The sequence below is a fragment of the Trachemys scripta genome, chromosome 6 (genome assembly GCF_013100865.1).
Source record: "Trachemys scripta elegans isolate TJP31775 chromosome 6, CAS_Tse_1.0, whole genome shotgun sequence".
NCBI lineage: Eukaryota > Metazoa > Chordata > Testudines > Emydidae > Trachemys > Trachemys scripta.
In genome coordinates, this window is record NC_048303.1 from 42,609,969 (window position 1) to 42,635,569 (window position 25,601).

A 25,601-nucleotide genomic window follows, 5' to 3' on the forward strand; every position below is an offset into this window, starting at 1 on the left:
AACAGAGAAACATGTTATGACCTTTTGTGTTTCCTTAATAAATGAATTCAGGTTTGGGACTGCAATAGTGGCAGGCAAGTTCAGAAGGTGTCGTGCTTCCATTCCACTGTAAAGGTAAAGAAAAGTCCAAGTGTATTTTAGGCTTGTGTGTGTGTGTGTGTGTGTGTGTATGTATTTTCATATATATAATATATACATCTGTAGTGAAAGCTAGTGTGACATATGTCAAGACAGAATATTTTAAAATGAATAACTACCTATTTTAGTTAACCAAGACCATTTACTTCAAAGGTAGTGGAGTGACTGAGATCTAGCCACTGCAAAGGTTTTCATAAAAGGAAGGAGCTGGGAACAACCATTTTATTTATTCCATTATAAAAGATTGTCACTTTGAGACTTGCAAACAATGGTGGTGTTAGAACCAGATCTTTCAAATTGCTCAGAGATAAAGCTTTGGGGCTGGAGTAATGCCTTTTGCTTGTCCTTCGAAATTCTGTTCAAGTTTGGTTGAGTTATAAATGGTTTACAATTGCCATTTCCCTTCTCCCACTTGTGTTCCTCAGGAAAATTTTCATAGAATCATAGAATATCAGGGTTGGAAGGGACCTCAAGAGGTCATTTAGTCCAACTCCCTGCTCAAAGCAGGACCAATTCCCAACTAAATCAATTTTGTTCATGTTCAGTTGTTTGGCATGTGGTAGTTATGCAAGACACAGCTCAACTAAACTTCAATGGACTGATTCTTGATTTAGATCAGTTCAAGAGCAAAATCAGCTCCCCACATTCCCACTCCCATCCACATCCTTATTACAGAATATAACCTATTCAAAAACTAAACTAACCTGGCATTCCACAGAAATACAATTCCATCATCTCCTGCAGATGCAAATCTGATAAAGAACAAAAAAACCCAAAACCTATAAAGAAAATGATAGATAAATTTCCAGTATGATACTATGCACCAATAATCACTACTTAAACAGAGCAAATTTCATTTAAGGAGAGAAATCACTTTGGTTTTTACTAGTAATCTGAAGCATAGAAAGGTACCTTTAAGCCCCAAATACTGTATAGAAACCAAAATCATTGACTTTATTAATAAACAAGAGTGAAAACTTTCTCACATTGCATGCTTTAAGAGATTCCTGAGGGTAGAGCGTAAAGATCACTTTGTCCCCAGGAGATCATGCTGCTCCACTGCCCCCGGGAGTGGATGCTTCCACTGCTCCATGATAGACTTTGGGATCCAAGTCAGGACCCAAATCAGGTGCTTCAGACAACCATGTGATTATAGATGTATTGCAGTTGGGTAGCTGGGGAGGAGCAGGGCCAGAAATGACAGCCCTAGAAAAATCTCAGCCATATGGAGTGGCAAGCTGCATTAGTAGTTATATTTAGGGCCCTACCAAATTCATAGCTGTGAAACATGAGCCATGGACTGTGAAGTCTGATCTCCCCTGTGAAAATTGGCTGTTGTAGGGGAGAGGCAGGGGGCTCCTACCATGGACTGGGTTCTAGCTGCTAGTCCCAGCCCAGGTTGGGGTAGGATGGTACTTCCTCTTCCCCAGTAGGGGCTGCTCCCAGAGCTGGGTCAGACCCACCTCCAAGAACCTCCCACAGCTGCAGGAATCTCCATGGCTGCTGACTGGGAGCCCATCTCTGAAGGCAGCTCAGAAGTGAGGGTGTCTGTCAGTCCCTGACCCGGGTGGAGGCTGCCGGGAAAAACATATGTATGGCAACCCACCCCCCATATCCTGTAACCTCACTCCGTGGTGCTGGTTTTAGAGTTTGGTGCCCAGCCAGCAGCTGCTGCTCTCTGACTGCCCAGCTCTGAAGGCAGCACCACTGCCAGCAGCAGCACAGAAGTAAGGGTGGCATCCTATGACCCCCCTACAATTGCCTTGTAAAGCCCTGACCTAACAACCCCCTTTTGGGTCAGGAGCCTCAGTGTTACAACCCCGTGAAATTTCAGATGTAAACATCTGAAACTGTGAAATTGATTTCTGGGGGCCAGGATTTCACCCTTTGTCTGGCTTTCAGCACCTTCTGTGGGACCTTTGGACGATGAACACCTCTGAAATCAGGCCCTACAGTCCTGTTAGTAAAAATGGTGATGTTTCACAAGTGATTTCTGTATTCTGCAGGAAAGAGTTTAATGTATTTCATAGTACCTGCAGTTTTACCTACCTAAAGCTGATAATCATTTCACTGAAAAATTCCCCAAAGAACTTTTGTAAGGGCAATATATCCGATTTTGTTCTGCAGTGTTTGACAGTTCTTCAAAGACTGGATGTATGGTTATCTGGAGGGAGTGATCTATGTGTTTGGAACAGAAAATTAGATCTCTTGTGTAAGACCAGTCATCTCACTGATGCAGGTAAAAAATGGAAATGGCTCATTATAGCAGATAAAGTGTAAGTAAAATGGATTTGTATAATGATGCAAAATGAAACCTGGCAAATTCTCTTTAATTCTAAAGATAACATTATATATTAAAGCTGCCCTCTGTCTAGTTTTAAAAATGTCAACTTAATCATTTCAGAATTAAGGATACTTATAACCTCCTGTGCTATTTGAATTTTAGAATGTCAAGTATCAATAATTGTACATTAACTTTGACTTGCTGGACTAGATCCTCAACTAGTGATTTATACATTTCCCTTGCAGAGGGCCAGATCCACAGACTAGTGATTATACCTCTGTGAGGGAACTAGAATTTTTGTAAGTACATAGGTTCAAGGGTTTTAATTTCAAGATTCAATCCTTTGTATAAACAAAAGGAAATTTTTGAATAGGATTAGTGAATATAATCAGATATGAACTTAGAAGCTCATACTGCTCTGAACTATTAGTAAATCAATGTATCGTTAAATCCTCTTCTAAATATGTTTGTAAAAGCTTAAAATGCAGCAGTGTTCCTAAGGCAGCTAGTATACTGGAATTTTTTGGTACACAGCTGGGGCCAAAATAGCTACATATACCTGTCATAAAATAGGAGAACAGAAATATTTTAGCCCTATATACACAGGAGAATTACACAGATACACAATTTAACCTCCTACCTCAAAGTTTTGATGCAAGCCACTCATTTCAAACCCAGTATTACTTCCAGCCCTCACAATCTGCTTGTATTTTACTATTTATTCCTGGAGTGGAGATGTTGGAGAACTTTGGGCATGTTAAAGATAACTGTACAGCATTTCAAACAGTTTGCTCTGAACCTCATTTTGTGTCTTTCACTCAGCATAAAGCTAGTTGTTCTTATTTATATTGCACTAGCACCTAAGAGAACTCCCTTCAGACAAGGAACTCCTTGTCCTAGCTACAATTCAAATGGATAGGAAGACATAGGACCTACCCCAAAAAAGCTTGTGTGAAATCCTGGCCCCATTAAAGTCGGCGATTTCACCCTTATCCTTCTTGTCCTCAAAGACTACATGTGGCAAAGGGGAAGCAATTGCTCTGCACAATTTTAATGTGTATTACATACATTTCTTATGAAAAAAAATAATGTATGCCTGTACCCAGTTGCCCCTTGACCTCTTTTATGTAGATGGCACAAAAGTAGTGTTGTTTGTGGAGGGGTTTGAAGGAGGAGGAAGCAGTGGCCTGAGAGATCAGTTTGGGATGGGCATTTAAGCATAAGTGGCAACATGGAAGAAGATGAGAAGCAGTGGGAGATAAGTAAATGGTCAAGGCTGGCATCAGTGGCAGACCGTAGCAGAGTGTCTGAAAGGGAGGGCAAAGATTTTGAACTTGATGTGGTGGGACAGAGGAAGCCAGTGAAGGGATTCAGAGAGGGAGAACTGTGGCCAGGTAGATGATCATAGCAGGTGAGAGGGGACGGGGAAATAGGGAAGCCAGAGAGGAGGTGGTGGTAGTAATTGAAAGGAGAGGAGGACTTGCATACGGGTTTTAGCTAGAAATGGAATATCTGATTTTAGAAATACTGTGGAGGACGAAATGCAATATTTGGATACAGCCTTAGCTATGTGAACCAAGGGAAAGCGAGGCTTAGACAGTGACTCCCAGGTTATGGACCTGAGTGGGAGGATGATGATATTGTTGATGGGGACAGAAAAAACAGGGAGTGGGAAGAAGGATTAGATGTAATTTTAGCCATGTAAAATTTAAGTTCATAGTAAGATATCCAGGAGAACATGTCTGAGGGACAGGCTAAAATGTGATGGAGGGTGAGAGAGACAGCTGAGGAGGGAGAAGGCAGATTTGAGAGTCTTCATTATAAAGATGGTAGCTAAAACCATACAAGGTGTGACAACACCCAAGGAGATGGTATAGAGGGAGGAAGAGGAGAAGGGTCACACATTTGGGACCTTGAGAGCTATGGTCTGGTGCAGCAATATCTGTAAATACAGTACAGAACTCATTTCCCCCAATGTATCTATGAAATACATCGCAATTAGAACAGTTACATCATTAAACATTGCCTCAGTGGCCTGATTACAAAGATAGGTGATGTTTCTCATACGAAAACTAAGCCTATCCTAATACTTGAGCTGGTCTGCCTTTGTTTTATCTCACAAAATTCAAAAGCTATGAGTTGGGCATACTGTAGCAGTTAATGCATGGGACTGGAAGCAAGAAACTCTGGACTTCTAGTTCCAGGTCTGACATGGACACCTTCTGTGGCCTCAGACAAATCTGTTATTCTGTGTCTGTTTCCCCATGTGAAAGAGATAAATACTAGTTACTTCATAAGGTTGTTTAGAAGATTAGAGTAGAATCTCACTAATCTCCATTTTATCTGGAGAGAGAGCAGATATGCATGTAAAATGTCCTGTATAATCACTGCATTTATATGAATTTACCTATTCTAACTTAATTGCCATAGGAGTACTATCTATCTGTATGTTGCTATTCTACATAAGTGTGTGTAATCCTAGATCTTCAAAATTAGAATAGATAAAACTATACAAATATGCTTTATCTCTCTCTGTATACACACACACACACACCCCTCTACCCCAGGATATAATGCTGTCCTCGGGAGCCAAAAAAAAAAAAAAAATCTTACCGCGTTATAGGTGAAACCACGTTATATCGAACTTGCTTTGATCTGCCAGAGTGTGCAGCCCCGCCCCCCCCGGAGCGCGGCTTTACCACGTTATATTCAAATTCGTGTTATATCGGGTTGCGTTATATCAGGGTAGAGGTGTATGCAAGATATTATATATACACACATATACACACACACACACACACAGTGGAATAGAAATTTGGAGTAAAGGCATACAAATCTAACTATATATTGACTTACGTTATTTGTGGACTCAGTACTACCTATAAAAATCAGTTGTGCTATATTTTACATACAGTGCATATAATAAAAAGGGAAATGCTATTAAAAATGCACCCAAATCACACAATCATATCTGTAGATGAAGTATAGTATAGAGCTACAAACAATGCCAACAGTTTGTAATTGGGCTAATAAAAAACAGTTATAAACCTATTAAAAAGTGTATATAGTGTTGTCTGGTGGACACAGTCACAAACCACTGCTGTTCTTAGTTTATGGGACAGTTTCCTGAGGAAGGGTTTGATGCTGTGAGGTGCTGAAGGCCCTCAACTCCCATATTCTAAATTTGTCCAACACTTTCTACAAGACTGCAAGCACTTAGGTCATTTTACAGTAGTAATGGTGACAAAATCCCTCGTTACAAGAGATTTGTCATATTGTCTGATTTTTTTCCCACCCAAAGGTGCTGTGTAGCTGCAGCTCCCTTTAATTTCAGTGGGACTCAGCATCTCTGGAGATCAGGCAAACAGTGTTTAAAATAATTTGAATGGTGTCGTGTGGCAGAATGCTCCTGGTTTTTGTTTCTAACTTTTTTTTTTTAAGTTAGGAAGTAAAACACATTGGGTTAGACAGCCAGCAGGTGTCAATTGGCATAACTCCATCAAAGCCAATGGAGCTTTGCTAATTTATGCCAGGTGAGAATCTAGCCCATGGTCTTTAGTAAAGATGAACATGGTTTGTAAAAAAGTACTGTTAAAGTGTTTTGAAATATATATGAATTGATAAATAAATTTTCTATGATTTAACAGTGTATTTGTGGTGCCAGTACATAAGTGATATCAGTTTGCCTCAAACTGTGTGTTGAAAATACGGAACTGACCTTTCTTATATTAAAATCCATAATTTTTAGAGTTATGAAGAAATAGCCCTTCTTTAACTGCATTATATTTGTATTGAGAATAACCTTTTTCCCTTTCTTTACGCATGTTTTTAAAGATATCAGTGCTTTGGTTGAATTGCCTAAAAACTGTGTCGCAGCAGCTGTTGGCAAAGAGTTGAGTGAGTATATTACATTTCAACTTAATCTCCATAATCCTCTATATATTCAAGAGGTTTAGATTTTTTTTATCTGCAGTAGCTTGCAAGAACACATGGATTGAAGCATTTTATCAACACTGTGTAGGAAAATTGGAGCCAGGTGCCACTTTACCCAGCTGCCTCCTTCCTTGTTTTTTCCAATATATATTTACCTGCACGTTTCCCCAGTCTGGTCTGCCTTGCTGACTAGGTTATTTAATTTTGTTTTTTTAACTTCATATTACAACTGATGAAACTGGTGTTTTAAAAATGCTTCTGATTCAACTTTTTGGTAGAGTGTAACACTCAATGTCCGGTCCCCTTGCAAGTGAAGTAGTAAAATGCAATTGGTGCTGCAGTACTGGACGGCCACTGCACTTTATTAAAAACAACAAACAAACAAAAAGACCCCAACAACTTCTTTTGCTTGTTCTCTGCAAAGTTATGGCTCAGCCACTCTAAGCAGCACTTCTGTGGTGGGGTGAGATTCCTTGGCTTACTAGTTTTTTCAAAATTAGGAATCCGGTGGAATTTTACCATTTCTGATAAAAAGTATTTTTATTTGAACTTTTTTATTTGAATTTTATTTTGAGTGTAAGCGGTCAGATCAGGGGTGGGGGGAGAGATTGGGGGAGGAAATGGGGCTGATGTGAATGGACCAAAGAAAAACTGCTGTGTTCACAAAAACAAACTGGAAAATAAATTAAAGGGTGCATATTTTATTTTAAAAGACAAGAATTTTTTCAAATTTTTATTTTTAAAATTTTGTAATAAAGCTGCTTTTGGGTTGGGAAACCCTCACAAAAGAGACTGTCCTAAACTGTATAGTATATACTGCATTGTCTCATCTAAAGCGTACTTAATTCATAGTGGAGTTTCTCATTTAAACAGAGCTGCATTTTACTCTATACAAATGATAATGCTTATTTAGAAAATTTGTCCATCTATCTTAAGTAATTTTTAGGTTGGTAGTTTCCACCGAGGGATCTGAAGGTTGGGATGTCCTTGAAGTAAAACGCCTGGCTGACCATCAAGATAATATCCTCTCATTGGTCAGTGTCAATGGTAAGATTGATGCTTTATTAGTTAGTATTTCTAGTTATTAGTGGAATATTTTCAGCTATGAAGTTTAGTTTGCTTATGGCCAGACACATAACTGGAACAAAACTTTCTAACCACTAGAGGAACTCTCAAATGGAGTTGTGAAGATAGTCAAGTTTAAAAACTATATGTAGTGATACTTATGAAATCCTTACATCAAAGGACTTCACAAACACTAACTCATCCTCACAACATCCCGATGAAGTAAGTACCATTATCACTATTATATGGATGAGGAAGCTAAGCCAGATTGGCTCCTTCTTAGTCTTGGACAAGTCACAACCTATGTCAGTGACAGGAATAGAATTTGGTTTGTATTTTGGTTTTTGCTATCTTGTTGCTGTATTGGAAGTTTAAAAACACCATTCTGTCATTCCCTTCTGTGACCTCCTACAATTGCTTAACTTAGATGACTATGGTAAGTTGTTATACTAGACATTACAAAGTTTGAAGGAAATGTTACGTTGCTTTTTTAAAAAAAGTTTGCAGCACATCATGGACACTCAAATCTTACCAAAAATAAAATCAAGTTGTGATTTTAGTATTGCTTTAAATTGGCTTAATGTTCAATACTAACGCAAACCCATCTGAACAAACGAACAACTCAGGAGTCTGGGCCAGATTCATCCCTGCGCCGGCACAGGGACCAAGATGAGTTAGTAGGCCTCCCCTGTACAGAGGCTGCAGGAGTGGATAGAGACCCTGCTGATGGATAGGGTAGGCGTGATAGTTGCCCTAACTTTGCCCCTGCTGTAGTAGCCCCTATGTTGGCCTTGGTACACCCTCTCCTGCTTCTCCCGTGCTCCTTTGGCCCTTCCCCACAACTCTACCTGTGCCCAGGATTCCTGTGGATTTGGCATAGCGACTTCTTGCATCGGGGTTATAGCGCCAGAGGCCATGATGCAATGTTGTGAAAAACTGGGAAAATGAAAGCTTAGATTCTAGAATAGCAAGATCTATGGGATTTTTGTTCCCACAGTATTCCATTGGTTCTGATCCCAGGAGTTGAACAATGCTGGGTTTAAAAAGGCAACCCTCTAAGTGCTGCTGCAGGAAGTGCCTCATCTGTATGATGTCATGATAATGGTAGACAACTCAGCCCCACCCACTAAAGCTACAAATGGGGGAAACCAGCTGCCAACCCCTCCATGGACACATTGTTCAACACTGTTATGTCTGGGTTGCTAGTACAGCCTTTTCCCCTCCTGTAATCTCTCTTTCTCTCAGGACACTTACCTGTAAATATTGGGCAATCCTGGCTTCTTTCCCTAACTCTGAGGGCTCTGCAGATCTCTTTAGAATCTACTGACTACACCTCCCATTTCTGGGTTTGAGAAACTGTTAAGCTTTTTATTCAACCAGATTAAACATAATAGCTTTTGTTAACCTCTCTCTTTTACTCCAGGAGGGAAAGCCTAATCTTAAAATCCCAGCAATGCTTCCCTTCCTGATCATAGTCTAGTTCTCTGGCACTCTCTAGTCAGCAGCCAGTGACCCTTCAAACTCAACCTACACAAAGGTCCAAATGAGCATTCTGGGTGGTGCTTCCATCCTAGATTTCTCTGTCCTTGTACCCAACAGTGTATGAATTTTGTCTCACAACATACCCAATTTACAATTGGGCTTAACAATGCCCATCTTACACCACCACCTATCATACATTCTAGGTTATCATAGTCCCTTCTCCACACCAAGAAATAACTTGTATATTCTGTCTGAGAGAGGATGATCCAGTGAATCACCAATAAAGTATAAGTGTCTGTTCATGCAGGGTGAAGACAAAAACCCTTAACATTTGCACATGCTTCTGCTGGTGGTGCCTTTCTTTGTCATGGTATACATCATAGAAGTTGAAAAGTTTTCATTTCTGATTTGTTTTGCAAAACACGTATCAATAAAAGGAAATCAGATTACCACCTCTTTGAAAGGACAGAGGATTTTACCTAACCAAATACATACTACAAATGCCAATCGCTACCTTAGAAACAGGTTTATCTAGCAGCTTTTTAGCTGTTGCTTTTGTAGAGCGGCTTCCTAGTTTGAAATGGATTGTTTATAATATGTGGCTTTGTGCTTTTGCCTAGATTTGACTTTTGTGACTGGCTCTCATGTGGGTGAGCTGATAGTCTGGGATGCATTGGATTGGATAAGTCAAGTATGCGAGTGCAACACATGGGACCCCTCTTTTCACACAGTCGTACAAGAAATTAAATTATCACAAAACCAACATGAAGTTTCAATTCAGCATTTAACATCTGATGCGGAGGTAAAAAATTTTAAACAAAATAAACCAAACAAAAATTAAAAAATGAAGTTTACTTTATAATAGAAAGCAGACTATTTTAAATTAACATTTTCAGTTTACTCTAGTAAGCAATAAGTGATGTTTGTTTAAAAGTTACTCAGCTATCTTAAGAACTGGGTATTATTATTTATTAATGCAGTCAATAGTATTAATTATCAGAGGGGTAGCCGTGTTAGTCTGAATCTGTAAAAAGCAACAGAGGGTCCTGTGGCACTTTTAAGACTAACAGAAGTATTGGGAGCATAAGCTTTCATGGGTAAGAACCTCACTTCTTCAGATGCAAGTCTTACATCTGAAGAAGTGAGGTTCTTACCCACGAAAGCTTATGCTCCCAATACTTCTGTTAATAGTATTAATGTTTTTCTCATTGGACTAACAAGGTTACAGTGGTTCCAAATGCTATTTCTAAGTAGTTCAGTACAGAGAGTCAATAGACTCAACCTGAGAGCTAGCAGACAGCAACAGTGAACAATTACAGTTTAATTTGTTTTCAATTGTCAAAGGCTGATTTAATAAGTGTTTAAAGTTGGTTTTAAAAACCAAACAAGGTAGGTGCCTGTTTCAGTGAAATGAAGTTATTCTAGCTGTTTGGAGCAGCAACTCAAAATTTGCCTCTCAGACAGTTCTAGCTGTAGGCACTTTAAAATTAATAAACGAAATTAAACAAAGAGCATATTTACAGTCTGTTCTTGACTCTGAACATGTCTATACAAGGTAGTAAAAAGTGTTCCTGCCTTTGTTCCAAGAGACTTGGCCAATGTAGTTGATTGAAAAGGTCGCAAAGAACTGTAGAGCTGCTTATAACATATCAGTGATAACACAAGGGTGTGCGTTCTTGCCAAGAAACTCAGTTCAGGACATGATTATTACCTTGTATGCAATAAAGCATCCTCAAATTGTTATTGTTAGGGCATGTTTAGTTAAATCAAGTTTTAAGTGAAAGGAGAAAATCCCCCAGACGGGCTTGCAAACTGCTGAAAGGGAAATTGTTTAACAACAACAACAAAAAAACCCCTGTTGGCTCTTCCCCTTACGCTCTTCATCTCCTCCCCTCCCTACTGGTTGACAAGGCTCACCTCAGAATAATGACAATATATTTGAATTTCAAAATTAAATTGGGAGGGAGGGGCTGAGGTAACCAATATAAATCCAAATCTAGCATAGTTATTGTGGAAATGAGGAGAAACTTGCTGGCCTGTAGACAGGAGGAAATGGATTAGAGGAAGGATCAGAGCTAGTCCTCATTGAAGTCAACTGCACAGTTCACATGGCGAGTAAGATTTGGCCTGAAAGAAATAGTCAAAAGGGTTTTTAAATACTTTAAACAAAAAGTATTTCCCTGTTATGCAGCCTGATGTTTTGTTTTTAAAATAATTTTCTTTATTTATCTGTGCTTTATTTGGCTTGAGTGAGGAAGCATCTCTATATGGGTAACTGTTTCTGGGTATGGGACCCAGAGGGACTATAGTAGCTTGTGAGAATGTTCTGTCTTATGAGGTACAAGAGTGGGAAAGCTGGAGGGGAAACATAAGAGGATCTCAGTACTCATCAGCTGGAAGAGAGGAAGGTAAAACAGGTACAAAATGGCCACTTTAGGTCTAATTGCTTGGTTCTGCCAAATTTACAAGACCAGCTGGGAATACTGGGAAAAAGTTCCCAGACAGATCTGTCTATTCACAGTACATTTATTGAGAATAATTGTAAAGTGATTCTGCAGAATACTGCCCTATAGCTAATAATGGCTGCCATCCAAGTGGAATACAGTGATTATGCAAACCAGACATCATTACATAATGAGGGGAAACTGTACAGTTATGTTTTAGTAGTTGTACAGCACCCCTACACTCTAAGATAATATAACTGCTGTAACGATAGTGCTTCCAGCCTTTGCAATACATGGAAGCTCTGTGGGGCAGGGACCGTCTTTCATTATAGGAGCCCAGCTCACTGGGGCTCATTTTCCTTAATGAGACTTCTTGATGCTACCACAACATAAATAAAGAATAATAGTGATAAAAAAATTGTTGAAATAAACTGGCCCAAACCCCATAGTTCAGGTAAAATGGTATTAAGATACCTCAGAACATATTGTTTTCCTGCAAACTCATTCAGATACTTTATTGAGGAAAGAAAAGTTTGTCAAATCATTGGTGATAAAGCCAGCAGTGAAATTGAATAAATAATCTCTTTTGTGCATGACAACTCCAGAGCTGTTGCTAGGGTTTATAGTTTATACAAATTGGTCCTGTGTACAAGTTCTTCTTGCTCTTTGAGATATTAAACTTACTTATTAGAGTTTCTTCTTTCTACATGTACTTTTAAACTAGAATTGGCCTAGGCAGGTGTGATGGGTTGCTCTACTCATCGCTGCTCAGAGTTGAAAGTAAGCCATTACGCCCTAGCCCCTTCGTGACTCAGTCCTCCAGCCAGGTCACTATTGTGGTTTCCCCTTCTGTGGGAGTGGATCAAGGTTCTTGTGCTCTAGTAGTCTCAGGTAGTCTTCTGCTTCACTGCCTCAGTGCCATTCCCACAGCAGCAGGCAGGAGAAGCTGGGAACTACCCTCTACTCCAGGTTCCAGCTCAGGGACCCTCTACACAGTAGCCAAGGTCTGTTCCCTGGATCTTGTTGCCTTTCCCCGAGCCACTTCCAACCCTCCTAGTTTTCCCCCCCTCCTCTGTGTTTGCCAGTCTCTTTACTCCCTCCCCCCAGGGAATAATTCTAGGTAACTCATCACTATAAACCCCCCTTCTCCCTGCAGCCCCCTCTGCTTCTAATTTCCTCTCTTGGACAAAAGCTCCACCTGTCCCTCACAGGTGAGCTTCTCTGTAAGTAGCTGCATCCCACCTAAAGCTCTCCTCCCCCCCACCCACGCAGCCTAATTAGATGATTGGATCCACCTGGCCCAATTCAGCTTTTGCAAGGCAAGTGTGGGGAGTGCACCTCATCACACACCCTCCCCTCAAAGCTGCAAACCAGGGGTGGGCAGGTTTTCTTCTACTCTAAATCACCTACCTGTGCTTGCTGCAGCTGGGCTCTCAGGTCATCCCTTTCTTGTCTTAGGCTGTAGCTCATGGTCAGAGACTTATCTTCTTCTTCCATAGCATCTCTGAGTTTCTCCTGATAGAACTGCAGGTCCTGTGCAGCCTCCACCCAGGCCTGCTCTGCAGTTAACAGCTTCTCTCTCACCTGGACCACCCCCTCAGAGTCCTCCTTGCTCCCAGGCTCTGAGTTCTCACTGTTTTGTGGTTCATCTCAGTGTTAGGCCTCCAGGGAGGACAGTAATTAATGCAGAGGCTCTTTCTTCCCCTCACATTTCTTTACCTGCCTCTTGAGCTTCTCCACTATTCTTATGAGCTCCTTATGGGCCTCTGTCTCTTTTCTCTCTTGCCTCAGTCCCTTGCCCTTTTCTGGGCTCTCTTTCCCCTGTGAGGTCAATGCCTCTTTATATAGCCCTTTCTCCCACACCAAAAGCAGGTCCTCCTCCAGCCCAGTCACTTATTGGGTGGTGTTCCCTGGGCCCTCTCCTTAGTCCTTGTCTCCTAGTAAGGCTCTTTGCTTCCCTCCAAATAGGGGCACGCCCTCTTCAGGTGCCCCCTGCTCCCACAGCCATAACACTTTGGGGTTGGGCCTCTGGCCTCCTAGTCCTGGAGCACCTTTCCTGCTTCTTTCCTGAGGGATTCTGTACAGCTGCTGCTGTTGACAAGCTACCTGCACCATACAGTCTTGTAAATACACTTGGGTTTCACACAGTCTCTGCTGGTTCTCTAATATCTATCCCCACATAACAGGGACCTATCGCCGTTGCTTCTTATCTACCCACTGTGGGAGCAGAAATTCTGCCATGCACCATAGTAGGGGACATCTTCCCGCAGCAAAGAAAGTCTGTATTGTGGGCATTTCATTTTTGCCTTCCTTTAGCGGTTCTCTCTCTGTTATGTACCCTTGCTGCAGGGTTCAATCGCATTATAGTGTCTCTCTGCCCCTCACCTGGGGATCTTGTGAGGCACAGTCCATTCCTGATCCCTTGTGTTGGAGGTGACCATCCTGCCCACGTTACCCATCAATTTGTGATGTGTTTCTCTACTCACCGGTGGACTGTGCTGCCTCCTGGTGGTTCTGGGATTAACTCAGGAAGGCCAATGCTCCTTCCAGTGGTTATACCCCATCAGTTTCTCCTCTACAACCCCTCTCTTGCTCCAGGAACCGCAGCGTCCTCTGCATGACTGAGCCCTCTGGCCAGGTCTTTATTGTAGTTTCCCCTTCCAGGAGGAGTGCATCAAGGTTCCTGCTCTCCAGCAGTCTCAGGCAGTCTTCTGCTTCACTGTCTCACAGTGCCACCGGGCCTAACCTATCAGGGCCGGCTCCAGGCACCAGCCTGGCAAGCAGATACTTGGGGTGGCACATCCAGGTATTCGGTGGCAATTCGGTGGACGGTCCCTCACTCCTGCTCAGAGCAAAGGACCTCCCGCCGAATTGCCGCCGCAGATCGCGATTGCGGCTTTTTTTTTTTTTTTTTTTTGGCTGCTTGGGGCGGCCAAAACCCTTGAGCCGGCCCTGAACCTATACTCCAGGTTCTGGTTCAGGGACCCTCTACACAGCAGCCAAGGTCCATTCCCTGCAGTAACTCATCTGTGCAGCTTTCCCTGCAGGACCCGGGTGGGCAGCACACCCTATCACAATCGGTTAACACATTTTTGAATAAAAATATTCCATAAAAGAAACAGTTGCTGTGCTTTGTGAATTTTTTATATCACTGTAGCCAACTTGGAATTCAGCATACAGAGGAATTCAAATGTAATTACAAGAACATTTTTATGCTGTACTAATTTTGTTGCGATGATATGTAAGATCTCCTACCCATTAAGCAATCTTCCTCTCTCATCCAGGAAGTGTCAAAGCTTTCCCAATCGTTTGATATTTTTTATACTGCAGAAGGCAGTGCATTAATGCAGATTAAAAGAATAGGTTGAGCCCAGTAGCAGTGGCTTTATAATGTCATAGTACCACTGGAAATCTATTACACAAAGTAATAGTTTTATGTCTGTATCTGTATGATGTTCTATTGAATTTTCTTTCCAGTGTGTGTTTGCTGCTGTTGGGAAGGGCATATATGTCTATAACCTTCAAATGAAGCGTGTGATTGCCTGCCAGAGAACTGCTCATGACTCCATTGTATTGCACATTGCAAAACTTCCAAACAGGTACAAGTCATGGTAAATTTTGTAATGCAGTAAAGAAATGCAAGGCTCAGAAAGGTGGCTAGGGACAACCTGCAAAGCTACATTTAACTTCCCAAGGCAGCATAGGGTACCTGATCTTTGGCTTGATCTGCCATAAGAAATAACATTGTTTTCTGTTTTGAAAATACACCATTATAATTTGCAGTGGAATAATAGAATTCAGCATGCTTAGTACACAGCTTCCTTTTGCTTTTTTAAATTCAAATCTAGCAAAATAATTAGTCTACATTATGGAAATATCTTTTCACATTTGCTTTTAATAAAGCAAAACAAAGCCACATGCCAAACTCATTTAAACATTTCTGTTGCTCAAAACCAGCCTAATTAATTTAATGAACAAATATTGAACAGAAAATAATCACTCCCAGTCTTTGTCATTTAGTGCCAAGTGTCTAGCAGGAGCTTAATATTTACAGATGAGTTACAAATCCATCAAAATAGAGCTAAGACAAGACAGCTGGTTGCTGTGGATATCTCTATCTAATAGCTATGTTGCCGTTCTCCACTATTGTTTTATGGAGCTGTCTATCAGAAGGTTAAATAAGGCCCTGATCCTGCAAACACTTGCACTGTGCTTAACTTTAAGCAGTGAATAGACTCACTCCATTGGATTACTTGCATGGTTAAAGTTGTTAAGACTACACACATGCATTAGTCTTTGCAGATCAAAGCTTGCATTTGTTTTTATAAAGCAGTACGTTTTTAAAAGCATTAGATGGGATTGCAAATTTGTATCGTTTTATACTAATTTTCCTGAGTTCACTATAATTTGTCCTTTTGCAAGAGATCTCTCAGCATCATGTTAAATAATAATTCTTAAGAGTTACTGGTAATACAACTGGGTAGAATCTTGGGGGACTTATTGTACCTGCAGTGCTAATATGTATCCATGCTGGCTCTGTGTCAATATAATTCCTCATTTGGTTGGACAGGCAGTTGATATCCTGTTCAGAAGATGGCAGTGTTCGCATTTGGGAGCTACGTGAAAAGCAGCAGCTTCCAGCTGAGCCTGTTCCAACAGGTTTGTCTATAGCTCCAGAGAGAACTGGTTATATAACAAACAAATACCCACCCACCTGTGGATCCCAAAATTGACCATACAAAACTAGAAGCTCCTGAGCATAGCATAAAAAAATGAAACAATGACATGCCGGCAGCTTTCACAGAAAATGTTGTTTTTCCTTTATTCACTCTCCCCCGGAATTTATAAGCAAAGATCTCAAGACTTTCAGTCAGCTGGTATGCATAGCCTCACCTACAAAGTTCCTGCATTGAGCTCTGGCCAGGTAGCCCCCTGTACAGTGAGGAGCCCGGTTGAAGTCACTGGGGTTCCATCTGGTTGCAGAGATCCACCACACAGACTCCCCTTCTAGTATTTGTTCTTCCTTAGGGTCTTTGCTGAAACTGAGTGAGTATATTTAAGCCTGTTTCTCTGTTCATAGAATATTCACCAGCAGATCACAGCTTCCTCAGAGAGTCATTCTAACTTATTTTTAATTTTTGAATACTTTTTTTTTACTCTCTGTATTGATTAGAAACAGTTCACTATGAATATTCTATACTCAGTATTCAAAATCTGAGCTGTTGCTCAGTTGTGATGCAATACATGATGTATTATATAATGTAAGATTGTTTATGTTCTCATATAGGAGGTACATAATTTTTATAATCAGGAGCAGGTGAAGATGCCACATGCTACATGGGGCTACATGGTGGGGGGGTAGATGGAGTTGTTCTATTCCAGGGATCAGCAACCTTTGGCACGTGGCCTGCCAGGGAAAGCCCCTGGTGGGCTGGGCCGGTTTGTTTACCTGCCGCATCCACGGTTTTGGCCGATCGTAGCTCCCACTGGCTGCGGGTCGCTGTCCCAGGCCAATGGGGGCTGCAGGAAGGGCGGCCAGCACATCCTTCGGCCCGCGCCGCTTCCTGCAGCCCCCATTGGCCTGGAGCGGCAAACCGAGGCCAGTGGGAGCTGCGATCAGCCAAACCTGCAGATGTGGCAGGTAAACAAACGAGCCTGGCCCGCCAGGGGCTTTCCCTGACGGGCCGTGTGCCAAAGGTTGCTGATCCCTGCTCTATTCTTTTCTCTGAGTGATCCCAGAGCGTCATTTGTCGTGTCGTCTCTCTCATACAGGATTCCAATTTGTCACCCTTCTTGTTCAGTGTGTTTGTTGGGCTGATCGAAGGGTTAGTGAGAAAGTATAGGTTGGGTCATCTTCAGTCAGGGCTGGCCCTAGACCATATTGCACCCCACACGAGGAGAGTCTTTGGCACCCTCCCCCCACAATTACACAATAAAACAAAGTTCACAGTGTCACACCTGGGCTCTCACTTCACTTTGTTCTTATATTTCAATGACGGACTGGTGATGCCCTGCCCTTTATTTTCCCATGAGGGCATGGCTGACAGCATTCTAGGAGATTCAAGGAAAATGTAGTTCTCAGGAAGTCTGGAAGGTTCCACACGATTCTACAAAGGTCCAGAACATTTTAGGAAGTTGGTGAAAAATGAATTCACATACGGAATATCTGAAACATTTGACTTCAAACATTCTATTTTCCCTTTTGTCGCTAACAACAAAACCCGCACCCCGAGCCCGGCGTCCCCCACACCTGGCACCCCAGCGGTCACCTGGGTTGCCTTCCCCTAAATCCAGCCCTGTCTTCGGTCTATAGATAGATGACACCCAATCTTTTCAATTCTGTCAATACAGTTACACAATTTACCCAGTGTCTTTTGGAGACTGGGGCATAAATGAGTACTAGCCTACAGAGAATCAGCCTGGATAAGAGAGAGTGCATATAGGATGTGGGGAAAACAGCAGCAGCAAGGCTAGAGATTATGTCCATGTTGTGAATTATGGAGTTTCCTGCCCCTTCTTGCTTAAGTTTATAACCTAGGGAAGTTGAATTTGCAGCTGCTTCTGGATATCTGGGAGCAGCAGCAGCTGGTGAGAGCAGTCCTGGAGGAGCAGTTGACAAGAGCTTTTTGGTCCTCAAGTCCCTCTGGGTGATAGTTTTCAGTAGGAAGGAGAATATATAGGTGGATAGTGCAGGAACAGAAACTTGAGCTTGTTAGCTATTTACAAACATGGATGTGTTTGTGCACGTCACTGAGGAGAGAGATCAGTGCCTCATTCCTCCCTTTCCGTTCCATTTAAGGACAACCAATCAATTTAGGCAGCACAGAGTAGAGGTAAGCCTCATAGCACTGCACTATACACCTTTGTCTCCTGGGTTCATTTGGGCAGCTTCTCTCTGTGCTAAACCTTCTTCACTGTCTCATCCCAGTTACATTCCAAACGGGTAATTTAACTTGTCTGCCATGACAGGCCTGCTAAGGGGGACAGCATCTAAAGTTTCTGTTACCCACTGATTTAAGAAGTGTGTGGTCTTAATGCAGCTGCAGAAATGTTTTATTACACATCATCTGTTGTCTTTTTTGAGTTAAGTGACTATCCCATAGTCCTCTAAGTAAGTATAGTGTTTAATTAATCAAATATTAATACAAGCCTTTGCCAAAATGGAAAGAAGGATTTTCTCCTTTATATGTGTCCCAGGGTTTCTCAACATGTGGGGCTTTGGAAGGGCCAACAAACAAGCAAGCCAAACTGCTAAAAAAGTGCAAGAAAGCACTACATCATATTCCTTGGAGCTTATTGGTGATTTGATTGGGCATTCATCAGCCGTGCAGGTATGTGGAATTTAGTAAGAGAAACAAAACATGAATCTTATTTAATGCTGTAATTTTGGTAATGTTTCTTCTTAAACATCTGTAATTTCTGACTAGATGGCTCGGGAGACTGGGAATCTGATTGTCACGCTGCAGCTCTGCATGAGGCCTGCGCTTTGGCCTTGTGTGGTTCACAGCAAGTTTCTCAAAAAAGAGAAACCCCAAGAACATCACTAAGATGTCTGGGGCAAAATAATGTCTAGATTTATTGTGCAATGTGAGAGAAGTCAAATCCACTGGTGCAAAATCTAGATAAGAATTAAAACAATTACAGCTCCAAGAGGAGAGCTGTAGAAATAGAAGCCATAGAAAATATCACTTTCTGCATTATCAGGTTTCTTAGGTAACCTTTACTTGAGTCCTCAGAAGATCTCAGAAACTGGCGTTGGGAACCTGGATATGCAGGTTCCAGGCTCCAACCCAGGGGGCTATAATACATAAAACCTGTTAAGCAGCCTTCTGTGCTGTAAGATTTATGAAAATCCTTTCTTCATTCATCAACCATAAACATTTACAGAAATGTTTCTTTTGGCTATTGATTGAAAGCAATGTTAAATGTCCCTCATGTATACAGTGTGATGTTTTATATCTGCCTTTTTAAATCAGGTATCACTCCATGCTATCTGCCCAGTAAAATGTTAGTGATTTATTTTAAATACCTGCACCTTCTTGTGTCTTCATGGTTCTGCAGTCTGATGACCACCAACAAGGGTATCTATTTCTTGTTACAGAATTTCAGCATAAGAAAGAAACGTTATGTATCTGGGGAAGAAAGAGTTGGTTGGGGAGGTAGAAAACCTAGTTAAAGGGCCTCTTCCATCCCACATCTATCACCAACAAGGATTTAATATAAAACAATTAAAATATATAATTGTCAGCAGTAGGGGTGGGGAATTTCCTGCTAGTTGATGGGATGGACCTTTCTATAACCAGAAGAGAGAGTCTGGCAATGGGTGACAGGGGATGGATCACTTGATGATTACCTGTTCTGTTCATTCCCTCAGGGGCACCCGGTATTGACCACTGTTGAAAGACAGGATAGTGGGCTAGATGGACCTTTGGTCTGACCCAGTATGGCCGTTCTTATGTTCCCTGCTATCTTTACAAACAGGAAAGAAGGTAGAGAATAAGGAAGGGGCAGTCATTATGTAGAAGACCGTTCTTTTTTACACCATAGTTGAGAAGGTCTAGTGTAACCACACTTAATGGCAATTAATATATTATTAGCCCTTTAATTCTGGAAGTGAGGTTTTTCCTGGCATAACATGCAAATCCAGGAGCTGCTGTCCCACTTGCATCTTTGTAACAAAACAAAGCCAAGGATAAAATGTACCTTATGCTCTAAACAGTGTTTTCCTATGATTGTATTTGATTTTCATGCAAAAATTCACATTTGCTTAAAAACTCCAGCCACATCCAATTCACAGCAAGCCACAGCCATTTCCTGCGGAGAGTGCATGTGAATCAATCACTGAAATACCCCCATGCCACTATGCAACTGTTTGTTCTTCAATAGACTTTATCCAGATTGCTGGATCTGTTTGCTGCAGCATTTTGCATGGGGGAAATTTTTAACTCCAAGCAAACTGGAGCTGTTTAAGATAGAAAACTAGCCTGCATGATGAAAGTTGCCAGTGGAACATGATATCCAAAGCTGTGGGTTTGACGTATTTCTACTTGGGAGAGTCCCCATTGTTGGTAACTTTGCTATGGCTGTTCCTGGAGGAGGCAGGCTGTGACAGACTCCTTTGGCTGAATGCTTCTGCAGGACAGAATCTTCCTAATCAGTTGAGGAATCAGGATATTCCAACTGTGAGATAGTTGTGCCTCATGACATGTTCCTCTGACTGCTGAACTGAATTGTTTTCATATTATGACAGTTTGACATCTGCTGCTTTGCCATTCCTGGTTCCTTTTACTGTTTGTTGCTTCTTGACTGTTGGCAGATTGTTGATAGTCCATGAAGAGAGGTCTTGAGGGGCTTCCCTTGCTTCACGCTGTATACTTGCCAGTAGCACCATTTGTCAGCCCTAATTATCTTGTAAACTCCCTTTCTGCCATTCTTTAGCATTTCTGGCTGGGCCACTTTCCTGTGTCAATCTGTGTTTGCCTTGGCTAGGCACACTTTGCTGCCTGAAGAAGTTGCCATCTTCTCACTTATTGTATGACCGCTAGTGATGTGTAGGTCCCCCAGCCCATTGAGATAGGCCCTGATGTGATGTGGGAGACAGTGTTGCCCAGTGGCTAGAGCACTGTCCAGCGACCTAGGTTCTTTTCCTGGTTCTGCCACTGTCCTGCTGGGTGATCTTGGGCAAGTCACTTCATTGCTGGGCCTCAGTTTCCCTATCTGTAAAATGGGAATGACCTTTGTTAAAATGCTTTGAAATTTACTGATGAAAAATGCTATATAAGAACCTGAGATTATTATTGTGACACAGCTTGTTTTTTCTGCTATCTCTGCCTCACATTTTAGTATCAAAGAGTTTACATATGATATGGAAAACTTTGTATGAAATCTCACATATGTGGAAAACATTATTCTGCATTTAAACAGAAATATTGTGGGATCCCCGATGATCCGTCTCACACAAAGCTGAAAATAAGCAACTTGCCTAAATCTACATGTGCAGCATGATCATGTTAATGGTTTTCATTGCAGATGTTCCTGTACTTTAGTGAACTTGGCCTGGTGACATGCTCTGCTGACCACCTTATTATTTTGTGGAAAGATGGAGAAAGAGAGTCTAGACTGCGCAGCTTAACATTATTTCAGAAATTAGAGCAAAATGATGATTTGCAGCTTAGGTTCTAACTTGATTGAATAAGAGGTAGATGTGCATGAGCTGTGTGTATGTTAGGTATGTGTGTAAAGGAAATTTTGCTATTTGAAAAGTTTAAATATTGAAAATAACATGTATTGTTATCCTTCCCTTTTAAATGCCATACAATAAAGGTGATGTATTTTCCCTTTCTTTGAATTATTAATTGCTAGTACTCTATACAACCAAAAGAGAATGTTGCATGTTTGAAACAGGGGCCTGCTGCTTCAGCAGAAGTGCCATGTTTATTCTTTAAGCCATTGAAAGTAATTGTATTAATTATAATTGATTGTTAGCATCCATAATTTTCTTTTAAAGAAACATGGATGGAGATCAGCATGAGAGAGGCTAAAATTCTTGGTTGAATCATAACTGAAGCAGTTTGTTGTTGGGATTTTCACTTTCTCACAGAGCCAACCACACTGTGGGGCCAAGGAAGACTAATTAGAGGTTTCATTTATATAATCCCTTATTTAAAGGCAGAAGTAGATGGCTTTTCTGACTGGTGGTCTGGGTTTAAAGGTGTGCAGAAATTGATAAACAAATGCTGTGAGGTAGGATGATTTTTAGTAGTTTAAGTATTTATAATGTGCACAAAAGTAGGGGATGAGAAGAAATGGCCAGGCACTTTTTCGCCAACTTAGTACAACAAGGATGCTGGTAGCTCACAGTAGTTGTGACCTTAGTGGGGATTAAGGCACCTGAGATGGCTTATGTAACATTTATGTGTTTAATATGAAGTATAGTTACAAGTTAGATTAGTCTTTTCATCATCTCAGTTCATTTGACTTGAATAAAAACACTGGCAATCCCTCTGGGCTCTTTAGAATGTGAGAACCTCCATATTCAACAGACTGGAAATGGCTTGTTCAGCAGTAGAGAAATCTGGGGGAGTTTTTCTTTGTTGGTTTTAAATCCATTTACACTGAAAGTGCCCTGGAGTAGAAGTAAGCACAGAAGAAAACCCAGCAGCTTTAAAAACAGGTTTTTAGGGCATGGTGGTCATGCATCTTTCAGCAGTAGCAGAGCCATAGCTTTTCGATTATCATCTCTTCCTTTTGAATCAGGGGCAGCTATTTTCAGAGCATGATAGCCAAGAGAGAGGTTTAAAGTTTGTAATTCTGGATTTAGCCTAGTTGAGGCTGCAGTAAGTGCAATTAAAGCATAAGGGCCAGGCCACTCGTTCCTAGGGTAAAACCAGCAGGGGGAAGCTCTGACAGAAGAAATAAAAAACCAACAAGGGTGAGTGACAAGTTTTGTCGACATAAGTGGTAGCGTAGACATGGCCTAAAGCTTTTATTGCACAAGGTCATAATTCCACTACTAGTTACCTTGCCTAACCCCAATTTTTGTTTATTCACGTGTTGGGAAAAGAGTGTAGAGTTTTACAACTAATATTGACTGCAGATTAAAGTTTCAGATGAACAGAACTGTAGTTGAGCTTTATTTCTTCAACAGTTAACATTTCCTACAATAGTGCAAGAGTTTGAAATTGGTATAAAATTTGACAATCAGAAGTTGAAGTAAATCTTTATACAGAACATTTGTAGTCGGAAAACTGATATTGTATTTAATAAACTGAGTTCAAGTGACACACTTTGAAGTTTCATGGGAGATCTTCCCCCTTTCCAACAGAAACTACAAGAGTCAAATCGTTTAGCATATAATTGGTTCAAGATATAACCATTACCAGAACACTTGCTTGTAAATGAAAGAATGAGAAGAGCAAACATTTTACAGTATAAAACCTAGAAGTCAACTTATTTGAATAAAAATCCATTGGGGAAAAAATGTAATCAGAGCTAAAACTTTGTGTAGTCGTACATCATGGGGATAATGACTATAGACAGTTCACCAAAAACACCATTCTTCAAATATACACAATGCAGCATTATAATACACAGCAAAGTGCCTCAGCTATGACAAAAGTAAGGTTCTATTACAATTCTAACAAAAATATAGCTTATATACATTTCTCTGCATGGAAATTGTATGTTGTTTCCATTTGTTTACATAACTTGGTACAAAACATAGAAAAAATGTTGGCACATTATGTAAGCTTCCTGCAGTAAACTACAATCATTATCATTTTTCCTCCATAGCAGTAGGTCTGTTTTCTTTTTACCTGGTTTACTACTTGATACAGCACAAAATAGAGGTATAGAGCTTGTCCAAAGTCCTGTATTTTCTATGAGCAATGCGCTACCTCTTTATATAAAGTCACAGCTTGCAACTCTTGACTGCAGCTTGGAGTGCACAGTGTTAAAAATCAGTAACTGCTGTTAGCTGTTTTGCTAGTATTAAACAAAGTCTAAAATCTGAACTCAGGGTTTGCACAAAGTAGTGATTAAAATGAGATGTATAAAAATATGCATTTGTGCTTTGGAAGCGTTACCATAAATTTCATATTTTAAAACTAATGAAAATACTATGTTCAATTTCTAACGTATTTACATCTTTTGAAATACTTTTTACATCATCTAATAAAACAGCATATTCTATTAGAGGGGGAAAAAGCACAAGTTATAATGCTGTTATAATTTATAACCTGAAAACTCTTAAAAAGCTACATGTCCATACTCATATATATATCACAACATATGGCCTTGTGTCCATAAAATTTAGATTTAATAAAATCTTAGTGACCATGTGTACAACCAACATTTTATTATAAAGTTTGTTGATCAATCCCACGCTGTATTGGCTTATATGTAAAATATGACAAAATGTCTCCTGGTAACCTCTGTATGATGTCAGAGAAAAGAGTGAATCGCACCAATTATATGAACCATGATAAATCCCCTCTATATAGCAAATGTAATTAAATTAGACTGATTTAATTATAACAATCAAGAGTTTATATGGGAAAGGAGAGAAACAGGTTGATCTGTGCAATATGACAGAGGTAAAATTATATTCTATGTTTGATTAATAACAAACGGTTACAGTTTGTAGGCAGTCTAGACCAGTGTTCCTCTCTAAAAACAGTAGGCTTTGAAACTATTTGTGAAGCCTCACTTTTTCTACTCTAGAGCTTCTCTTTAGAAATAAAGTTCTTTAAAAGTTTTACTTACGGTAAGGGGGGCAAATTTATGCCAAATTGTGGTGGTTTTTACTGTATTTTGTGTTTGAATAACCTGTTTGCATTTCACAGGTGAACAGATTACACTTTTGTAGGAGAGCCATTTGTACATAGTATATTTTAGTCACTAAATAAAATTGCACCAGTTACAAGATTTAACAAATGCACTAAAACAAACTTTACAAATTAGCTTTAGAAATACCTGTTCTGCCTTGAAAGGCTAGTTCCAAAGACCATTTCTTTATCTCCAGTTACATACCTTGATGAAAAACATTTTTGTAGAATTTAGAGCATTTTAAAAGTGAGGAGTAAAATATTTTCTCCTTCCTGCAGAGTTTGTAAGTTCATATTAAAGGAGACACAATGCCTCTTGTATCTAATTTAGTAAATGATTCACAGTGTGACTGGTAGATCAAGAGGTTTTCTTCTCTTTGCTTCAGTTGTTGTTCTCCACTGGAAGCCTGAGACTCTTGCATTTTAACTCATCTAATGTTTTCCAGTGTTTGTAGTTAACAGCCAAGTGTTGCATCAAAACAGGTAGATGTGCAAATGCTGCAATGGACAGAAGGAACAATAGCATAGCTCAGCTTTGTACAGCAGTGTTCAGAAGGATCGCACCAGCCTTACTTGGCCTAATGTTTACACTATTATAATCTGGCAGGTAATTTGAGTGTAACCTTGCCATCCTTTTACTTGTTGCACTACTATTAAATAGTGTTATTAGGGGCAAGATTCTGCGCTGTTTTCACAACAACAGCACGACTGGGCTGATTTATCAATGATTCTGGTACATGAACAGGAAGAGCTATCTTAATTTTCATTGGCCGAGAAGAAATATTCTGCTAAAGGAAAAAGTTGGTTAAAAAAAAAAAAAAAAACCCAAAACCTATTTTCATCTTAAATCATTAAACAAGGTGAATAAAATGTTTTATTTTTAAAAGTACTTGATTCTCTGAAATTATCTACAATAAAGTTCAATTTCAG

At 40.4% G+C, this 25,601-nt stretch overlaps 2 protein-coding genes across 2 annotated transcripts in view; one reads left to right on the forward strand and one right to left on the reverse strand.

The window, feature by feature from the left end:
• The window catches only part of WDR41 (WD repeat domain 41), a 34,258-nt gene extending 11,296 nt beyond the window's left edge, over positions 1–22,962 (forward strand). Inside the window, exons 5-13 of the mRNA XM_034773389.1 lie at positions 52–114; positions 2,266–2,377; positions 6,257–6,319; positions 7,292–7,402; positions 9,523–9,704; positions 14,824–14,945; positions 15,917–16,005; positions 18,544–18,677; positions 21,376–22,962. Coding sequence (XP_034629280.1) covers positions 52–114; positions 2,266–2,377; positions 6,257–6,319; positions 7,292–7,402; positions 9,523–9,704; positions 14,824–14,945; positions 15,917–16,005; positions 18,544–18,677; positions 21,376–21,528 — 1,029 coding nt within the window. The 3' untranslated portion in view covers positions 21,529–22,962. The remainder of the gene's footprint in view (positions 1–51; positions 115–2,265; positions 2,378–6,256; positions 6,320–7,291; positions 7,403–9,522; positions 9,705–14,823; positions 14,946–15,916; positions 16,006–18,543; positions 18,678–21,375) is intronic.
• Positions 22,963–23,185: 223 nt separating this feature from the next.
• PDE8B (phosphodiesterase 8B) overlaps positions 23,186–25,601 on the reverse strand; it is an 84,758-nt gene continuing 82,342 nt past the window's right edge. The window contains exon 21 of the mRNA XM_034773388.1: positions 23,186–25,169. Coding sequence (XP_034629279.1) covers positions 25,054–25,169 — 116 coding nt within the window. The 3' untranslated portion in view covers positions 23,186–25,053. The remainder of the gene's footprint in view (positions 25,170–25,601) is intronic.